Source organism: Solanum dulcamara, chromosome 10 (genome assembly GCF_947179165.1).
Source record: "Solanum dulcamara chromosome 10, daSolDulc1.2, whole genome shotgun sequence".
Taxonomy (NCBI): domain Eukaryota; kingdom Viridiplantae; phylum Streptophyta; class Magnoliopsida; order Solanales; family Solanaceae; genus Solanum; species Solanum dulcamara.
The window spans coordinates 3,185,889-3,195,630 of NC_077246.1; the positions used below are offsets into that span (position 1 = coordinate 3,185,889).

Sequence of the window (9,742 nt, forward strand, 5' to 3'; positions counted from 1 at the left end):
TAATTTACGACATTTTCTTAGTATTTAGAAGAACAATACACATAATCTCGACATGGTCCGCGTCACTTTTTTAAAAAACAAGGAGAAGGTGGATGGATACTATGAAGTAGACGATTTTTTTTCCAGAAAATAATGTGTCATCCCATATTCAAAACGTGTTTTCACACATATATTTATTTATTATAAACTGACACAAGTGGCTTTTAGGTCATCTTGTAACATAAGAACAAATTAGGAAATTTCTTTTCTTTGGTGGAAGCTATTGGCAAATTATTAGGACATTTCTTTCTTTCCGTGTATCAAATAGTTTAAATTTTATAACTGAGAAATTAAGGGCATGTTTGAAAAGTCACTCTTATAATTGGATTTAGTCTATTTGAATGTAATTATACTGTCTGACATATTTGGTTGGCTATGTAATTACATGATCAGCAGGTAATTCGGTGTAATTGACAGAGGGTAATTACACTCTTCAATTCTCAGGGGAGGCTGTGAATTGGTGTAATTACAAGATTACTTTTAATTTTTTTCCTTTTATTTCTATTTTTATTTTTTTGTTTTAATTTATTTTTTATTACTATTTTAAATTCTTATTATTTTTATTATTCTAATATTTTCTAAAAATATATTTTTTATTTTTTGTTATTTATATATCATTTCGTTCTCATTCTCAACCTTACTATATGTGATTCCATGCAATTTTTCGTATTACCTTTTTTAATTCTATGTTTATTTTTTTATTAACATAATTTTGCTAGTGTTCTAATTTTTAAATTAAAGTAGAAGTCATTGTTGAACAAAATTATAGACTTATGTTTTTTGTTCTTTTTTAAAAAAAAATCATATTTATGTACGTCATGTTGAAATTTGACATAAGAGTAGTATTATGTTAAAAAATTATTTTGAATTTAGAACTTATGTTATATTTTCAATTTCATTTATTTAGTAGTATTGATTTGATATTTCACATTGCAAGTCATTTATTTTTTAGTTAGATTTGATAGACTATCTTTTTGTCAAATGTTTTAATAATTTATGACGTATATTTATAATATAATAATATTTTTGTGAAGCATGCATTTCATGATACTCAAAGAAATCTTGTATTTTTTGTTTTTATGATTAATTTAATAAAAATATACTAATTTTAAAAAATAAATCAATTATTTTTTATAATATTAGTAAGAACATATGTTTATTAATTAATGTATTTTCAAAAGACAATATCTTAAATATTTAATTTAATATCATTTATAAAAGCCCTTATTTGTGTAATATGAATTTTAAGTTTAGATGATTAGCTTTTATTTTTAAAATTTAATATAACCTTGTAATTACACTTGTGCAACCAAACAGTACACTTGTAATTACACTGTAATTACATTGTGACAAACAAACAGATCATCGTAATTAATAAGTTGTGTAATTACTAGGCTGATAATTACTATCCTAGTAATTATACTAATTTCGATTACCAGGAGGCTTTCCAAACAAACCTAAAGAATTCTTTTAATATAATCAAATAAATAAGATATAATCTTTTATGATTTTTTCCCTAACACTTTTCATGCATCACGAAGATACTATATTAGAAATTGGTAACGAAAGAAGAGGAGATAATAATAATAATAATAAAAAAAGGACATATCTGCTAAAATTTTGCATACGTTTAAAAATATTTTTGACAATTAATTATTAGCGGAAGAAGAGGAGAAAAAAAATAAAACTTTTGGAGGAATTCAAACGTTACAAGTAGGGCCATCTTTAAATTTGTGGATAAAGAAAATTATATTGCGTAAAAAAAGCTAAATGTGATCCAAAATTTACTTTAGGTCAAACGTGCAAAACTTACGTGAAATATTTTTACTTTTTTTTTCTTGGAATCTTTTTATATTATTGAATTCTTTTAACGTAATAAAAATTTATCGTTTAGTAGCAAATACAGTTCAATGTATAGTAATTATGTGTCTTATTTTTCTTTGTATTTTGTTTTACAAAATGATGCTATCTTAATTAGCATATTCTCTAATATTAATATCTCATGATATATTTAAAATTATAAAATTTAAAAAATATTTGATAATACATTGTAACTTTTACTTAAGATAAAATATCCAAAAAAAAATACAATTTATTTTTGAAGTATTTACAGTAAATATTTATAGTTAAAAAAAAGATTCGTGAAATCATGAATTTGGTGCGTGCTTTTACTCGTCAGAAAGTCAGAACAAGGAACGAAAGAGCACCGATTTATTTCTAATCAAACTACTGTCTTGCGCTAATTGAGATTCCTCCACCTTAATCAAATATCTCGTGTTTGAGTCTCTAAAAAATTGGTGGGGGAGGGGGGAGGGGTTGAGCATCACTCCTAAAATTAGTTTTACAATGCACAAATTCAAATTTTATTATACTTTGATACGTATATGGAATAGCAGGTGAAAAATAAAAAATAAAAAGTCAAACCACATTAAAATTAGGAAAATAACGACTTTAGTCTGTATATTAGAGTTCTATTATAATTTTAATCCTTATATAATTTGACTAAACATATTTAATCTTCAATTAATATAGACGTGTAATTTTAATCCCTCGAACTAAAGAAAGTTGAAAATTTAACAAACTTAATATGTAAAACAAATAAGAAAAGAGGAATTAAAAGAGCTTTGGAGCTATAACGCAATAGTAAATGCTCAAAAGTGGGGCTTAGAGAGTAAATTGGAGTACCTTTTTTCCTTCATAATAATAAATTTTAACTTGATTTTTGAGTTTTTTGTTCAAATTAATCAGACTTCAATAAAAATATCAAACGTCAGATAAAAAATTAAAAACAAAATAAATAGTAAATGCTCAAAGGATCATTTGGCTCTATCTCCTCCTCCTCCTCATTCTTCTCGGTAACAATCACACATTTATATTAATTAAAGGTTAAATATACAACAACAACAATAACAGATTCAGTGAAACAGCAGTTACCTCTCTTAGGTGAAGAGGTTTTCCAAAAGACTCTCGTATCAAGCAAATCAAAGCAGTAAAGAGGTTTTCCAAAAGTCTCTCGAATCAAACAAATCAAAACAGTAATTAAAAAAAAACATAACAATTAATAACAAAATAGTAGGGAGCATATATATAAGGAATCATAACAATAACAACAAAGTGCAGTCATCTAAACACAATAAATCATAGATGATAATCAAAAAATCAAAATCAAAGATTACATGCATATGCTAATACTACAATCAATACGGATCTCTAAACTCTCACCCAACCAAAAATATAAATAGACTAGTAATAAGAACAACTCTCAACTAGCTACTAGCCTTTCATCGTTAATTAAACTACGAGGATCAAGATTGAAATAAAGCTATAATACAAGGATTCCCTTCAAAATTTAGGCAGTATGTCCATTTGAGCGTATATTACTCCGCCACGTCATCGTCCACCTCAACAAGTCCCTAATTTTCTATATAAATACTCCTTTACCCCCTATAAATTTAGAGTCTTTTCATTCTCATCAAAGAGTCAAGAAGCAGCTTCGCAACTTAGCTGCAGCCTTTTCAGAGCTCTTCAAAAAACACTAGGGTTTCCGAAAAATTCTTCTTCAGATTGGAGTTTTTTCGATAGCTGTGGTTCAGATCGGTTTCATTAAACTTCTGGTAACTCGTTTTAATGAAGGTTAAGCTAGTTGTGTTAATCGATAATTTGTGTTATTTGATCTGCTTATTTTACTTGTTTTGTACCTTAAACTGCTTTTGATTGTATCTTGGGTTGTTTAAAACGTGATCTTTGATGTGGGTTTTGGTTGATTTAGTGTTTTTTTCGCAAAATTTGATTTGGGTTATGGGGTTTGACGTCAAAATTAGGCCTTTTTGAATCGGAGAACTGGAGAGGTGCCTGTTTTTAGATGTGGGGTTCGGTCCTTTTAGTGTTTGTTCAAAAAAATTGATTTGGGTTTTGTGTTTGTAGTCAAAATTAGGCATTTTTAATGGGAGAACTGGACAAGTGCTTGATTTTTAGCGGTGGGTTTCGGTAGGTTTATTAGCAAAATTTGATTTGGTTTGTGTTTGACGTCATTGGAGAACTGGAGAAGTGCTTGATTTTAGATGTGGGTTTCAGTTGGTTTATTCGCAAAATTTGATTAGGGTTGTGTTGGATGTCAAAATTAAGCTTTTTTAATAGGAGAAATGGAGAAATTCTTGATTTTAGATGTGAGGTTTGGTTATTTTTAGGAGGTAATTGTATTTGTGTTTTGAATTAGAAGTCAAATTTAGGGCTTTTAAATCGGATGAGTGTTTGAGTTTATTCATTAAATTGGAACTGGGTTTGGTGTCTGAAGTCAAATTAGGGATTGTTTAATTGAAGGATTGTTTGAGCTCATGTTTTGAGCCATTTTTTTTTATAGTTTATTCATATTGAGATTGGGTTGCATTTTGAAGTTGAAGTAGGGATTTTGTTTCAGAAGAAGTGCTTGAGCTAATGTTTCAAGCTGAAATCATTTGAGAAATCCCGAGCTTGTTGGAGTTGGGAAGTGAGAAGTACTAATACATTGTTGATTGTGTTTCTTTTGATCTGATATTTGCTTATAGTCTCTGGGTATTAAGTTGATGAAGGGACACATGATATTATTGAAATGCTTAAAGATAAGAACTTCATGTTTAATGATTGGTTCTGATCTGCGAATGTCGGTTGGTATGGGGTTGTTTCCTGGTGGATAAATATTGTTGGTCTGATTTGTGTTTTCTTTATCATGTGTGTAACTGTTGCTGGATTAGTGAGTTGGTACAGGAGAGTGGTTTGAGAACAGTAATTTGGCAACTTCAGGTTATATTTGACAGAAATAACATAACAGGTTTTGAACTTTTGATTTGGATGTTTTGAGGAAGAAGAAATGAACTTCTAGAGTGCAAATGAATAATATTAGATAAAAAATTTCGCAAATGGATCAGTATCAGTATTGAAAAGATCAAGGTTGATTTAGAATTTTCAATTGGGTTTTGCAGCCTCAATAGTGTGTAGAGCTTTGGGTTTTGCTTATGGCAAGTCACATGTGAGGATGGATGCTCCCTTTTGTTTGGGCTGATGCTTGCGAAAATATAGCAGTGTTTTCCATCAGCTCCAAGTGACATGATTGTATTATGCCAAAGATTTGGGTGGAAAACCAAATTTCTGTTTTAGTTACGTGGATGAGAGGACTTGATATCTACTGAAGATGCTTGCAGATGCTACTATGATGTGAAATTTTTGGTCAGGGTATGTGGGTCATCATCCTAATTAATCCTATTCATTACTTGAAGTGAATATGTATCTATTGGGTGTTACAATGTCTGATGGGTATTGTAATTGAAGTACCAACCAGTTTATTTGGATTCAGTGCAGCTTGTTGTTCATGGATTTGGATTAATTCGGAAGGAGATGAATTTATTTGGCTAATAAAGTGTTTTCATCTTAACAGTGCTGGCTTCTCTTGTTCTCTTTGTTTTCCATGTTTTGCAAGCTTAAGAGTTTGATTTATGATCTCCATTGCAATGTACATAATGATGATATTTAGATATTCATGTAGTGTTGAATACTAAAGATGTGCAGTCCAGTGGTTTCTGCGAATTCATCATGGGAACTGCAGTCGGTTCACTTCCTTTATTGAATTTTTCGCTAAATACTTTACAGGTATATGATCGAACAAAAATTAACAGGATTAGGAATGATCACATCAGATTGAGATGCAAGTAGCACATATGGAGGATAAACGAGAGAGGATTGTGTAGAATGGTTTGTCCAGGTCCTATGTAGACAAGATGTGCACTGGTACATGTGTATTGCTGCGATGATTGGGGATGCTATAGAAAGAGACCTGACAGATTGAAAGATGCATGATCACTGAATGCAGACTTAGTTAAGAATGGAACACGTCCTAAGGAAATGATATGCACTACCTACTAGTTGTGTCTTAGGCTTAGTTGCTGTTGTACTTGCATTAGATCTGGTGCTTTTTAGTTCACTGAATGAAGTTTTTTCTTATGTGTCTGGTTGGAGATTGTCTCAGAGTTGGGGTAACAATCTGATTTTTTTTTTTTACTAGTAGTGGGGTGAAATGGACCTGAAAAAGGAGGACCTTAAACATAGAATTCACTAGTTGCCATCCAATTTTGGATTTCATGCTTAGCTTATTATACTCTTTTAGCCTTTTACGGGAAGTTTTGTTTCTGAATTAGTTTATGTTTTTGTCATACTTTAGTTGTTCAGTATTCTATCTGAACTGACGCTCAGTTTTACAAAAGAGCTGGCAGTTATGTGTCGTTAATTCCTGATTTATTTGTGATGTATCAGATGATGTAGCCTAAAATAATAAATGTTACTGAACATGCATTTTAACCATTTGGCTGGGGCATGTGATGTTGACCCATGTATGCCTTTTTATTTAAATTATTTTTTAGACTTGTAGCTTGCATACGCATGGTAATTTATATATTGGTCTTTTGGGGAAGCTTCTGCGTGTATTTTTATTTCAGCACTGCTTACATCATTTTTTGTCATTTTACAGTTAGTTCTATATTCTTATAGAAACTAAACATGCCTAAGGAGAGAAGAGATAGGTCTGTTTCTTTTGATAGGAGCAGAGCTTCTCCTTACTCTTGTAGCTCGAGTCACTCAAGGCAATCGTTGTCCAAAAACCCTTTGGAAAACGAGGAAAATGTGAAGGACTGGGAAGATGCCCGCTGCCCAGTGTGTATGGAACATCCTCATAATGCTATTCTCCTTTTGTGTGCCTCTCATGAGAAGGGCTGTCGTCCTTTTATGTGTGACACAAGTTATAGGCATTCAAATTGTTTTGATCAGTTCAAAAAATCATTTGAAGAAGCTTCAGCATCAACAACACAGCAATTGGAGATCCCAGCTGCTATTACGGAATCTACTACAGCGATATCAGAAGTTCTGTCTGAACTGCCAGGTGAAAGAACTGAAGGTGGTTCTATATCCCTAGGTGCCTTGTCTTGTGAGAACCATGAAATTAAGATGATGCTATGCCCTCTCTGCCGTGGTCAGATAAATGATTGGATTGTTGTTGACTCTGCCCGTCGTCACATGAATGCTAAATTAAGAAGCTGCTCTAGCGAGACATGCGAGTTCAGTGGCACATATACAGATCTGCGTAAGCATGCTAGGCAGGAGCATCCTCTTGTTCGCCCTACAGAAGCTGATCCAGAGAGGCAGCGCAGTTGGAGGAGGCTGGAACGTCAGAGAGATTTAGGAGATTTGCTCAGTACATTGCAGTCATCTGTTTCAGAAGAGGGTAGTGAAAGCACCAGTTTAACTTTTGACGAGGGTGGTCTGCTGACTGTTTTTCTCTTTGTTCGTATTCTCCAACCTAGGAGTAATTCTCGGAGTAGTAGCTGGTCAGGTTCCTCAAGAACCCGGGCCCAGGCAACTGGGAGGAGACGGCCTTCAAGAAGACTTTGGGGTGAGACCTATGAAGGGGAAATTGATACTAGAGATGACGAGAATGAACAGTCTGATGGAGGGTCAGGTCCCCGGAGACGCTTGCGTCGACAACCAACACCAGAAAATTAATTCTGTCTGCAAACATGTGTTTGCTTGCTATTCCTTTTGAATGTTTACCGCTGTAGGTACTTGTAGCATTTACTACTACAGTTATGATTCATTTCTCTTCGTGTATACCATTTTATTTGGGAAATTTCAACAACCTGAGAGTGGTGTCTGTGATCACTTTCAGGTGGAGGGAACCTCGTGGTCCAAAATATGTCGAGCTGAAGCTGGGCAATTGATTCTTGGATGCAAGATTCGGAAGGAGTGGAAATGGAGGATTGTGTTTGGTTAGTAGTATAAATTGTATACATGTCTTTCTTGATGAATCTCATCTCAGCCTCTGTGCTGTGCAAATGCTTAAAACCTATTTATACTTGAATGATAAAGTTGGAAAGCAATTTGCTAGTTCTGCTTTTAGTCTTATGAATAAACCCAATACTGCAATTAAAATATTGTGTTTCATTATTCACCTTTGACTGCAACAGCATGAAAGGAATATTCACTTTGTTTTTAGCTATTCATTTCCCTTCTCTTCGAATATACGTCCCTGGTTATCGGTTCTCACTCAAATCTCAGTGTTATTCAACTGAAAGGGAACCATATCTTTGTCCATCAGTAAGTTCACACTGCAGATTTTTGCGCGAGTGAGTTAGTAGGCCTCTTATTACCATTGTTTTCCCCATTTATGGTACATCTCCTTGTACCATCAACGTTTTGCTTGCATAGATAGGACTTTGTAGTATGCTCTTAAAGAGCTTATGCTTGGACTACTCATGGTCACAGTTCTAGGCTTGTGCCGTACAGAGTAGCTTCATGATGTTAATTCGCGATAAGCCAAGACCTAGCAAAATATTGCATTATGTAATGGATTGTTGTATGATAAACTCATTAGGTACTGAATTTGCAATGAGACCAGTAAGACGCTTTAGAAGATCTTGCTATCACAGAATTCAAAAGAATATTTTGGAGCAATGGTAAGTTATATTATCTCGAAATGTTTTGGAGCAACAGTAAGTTATATTTGATTGTGTAAATATTCGTTGTGGATGAACACAAGTCAAATTCTTCAAAAAATAATATATGTATGGTTATCCCTCTTATCAACAAATCTTGGTGTGTGTGGGGGGGGGGGGGGGGGTGTCGCCCCTAGAAATAGGCCCGCAATATGCAAATCTGGATTAATCAAACTCTAATATGGGTATCGGACTTCAGGTTGGTGAAGTTGGGAGCTACCCTAGATTGGGTTCTCTTGGGTTAATGTGTCATCCTTTGCTTAGAAAGCCCATAGCCCATCCCTTTTCTCTAACTGGGCATGTGGGCATCTTAATTTTGGGTCTTCTTACCACCAATTTTGTCTTCAAATTTATTATTTTTGCATTCTTTGGCCAATAGTTCATGTTACATAAGTAGAAATCTAAAACAACTTTGTCACACCACGAAAGGCAGGGAAAAAGAAGATATTTATGTCATTTTAGGGGTGATGTAAAATTACATTTTAGATATCTCATTGATGCATAAATCATTTTAATTAATTGCTACTATCACAAGTACTAATCTAGACTTGGCTAAAAATAGAGCATAAATAGAAGGTGATTATACCCAAAAGAATGTAGTGGGTCTACATTACCACGGGCAGGTGTAAATTTATACACATACAATTAGGAACATAAAATCTAAATTCATTATCACGAAAGAGTTTTACGTGAAGTTATATTTCATATTCCTTCACTTCAAATTTTGAATATGTGTCGATTATCTCCAACTTTGCCTGTGCTTGTGTGAGCTCATTCACATTATTGGTCCAAAATCCTGGTAAAGGGGGGTTGTCGAGGGCGAATCAGAAATCACCTCTATACCCCATAGATATAGGAGTAAGGCTGCGTACATTTTATCTTCTCTAATTCCTAGTGAGATTACACCGCATTGTATCTTTCTTGAGCCCTACATTTTATCAACAATTCCTACTTATAGTTGATAATAAGTACGGAATCATAATAAAATCTTTCTTTTGTCTATCTTAAATGATTGAAATAAAACAAAATAAGAAGTAAATATATTCAAATAATATTTAATTAATTATCATAAGAAACCTACTTTATGGTCAACATAATACGAACATTATCTAATTTCATCAGACTTGAAATCTGATATGGTCTCAAAGAATAGGCCATTTTTGAACAATTTTAATAAAGTCACACTCTTA

General features: G+C 32.9%; 1 protein-coding gene across 8 annotated transcripts; it reads left to right on the top strand.

The window, feature by feature from the left end:
* The first annotated feature begins 3,495 nt into the window (after positions 1 to 3,495).
* On the top strand, positions 3,496 to 7,956 carry LOC129904954 (uncharacterized). Of its 8 annotated transcripts, none has more exons than XR_008770540.1 (4): positions 3,496 to 3,653; positions 4,998 to 5,247; positions 6,536 to 7,619; positions 7,727 to 7,956. XR_008770540.1 is itself a non-coding variant. In XM_055980362.1 (2 exons), the coding sequence occupies exon 2, from the start codon at positions 6,565 to 6,567 to the stop codon at positions 7,561 to 7,563; it is 999 nt and encodes a 332-aa protein (XP_055836337.1). In that variant the 5' UTR covers positions 3,508 to 3,653; positions 4,998 to 6,564; the 3' UTR covers positions 7,564 to 7,658. The 8 variants fall into 8 exon arrangements, 1 of the variants encoding a protein (XP_055836337.1); XR_008770537.1 differs by having other exon boundaries at positions 3,508 to 3,653; positions 5,662 to 7,619; XR_008770536.1 differs by lacking the exon at positions 4,998 to 5,247 and having other exon boundaries at positions 3,498 to 3,653.
* Positions 7,957 to 9,742: the final 1,786 nt, after the last annotated feature.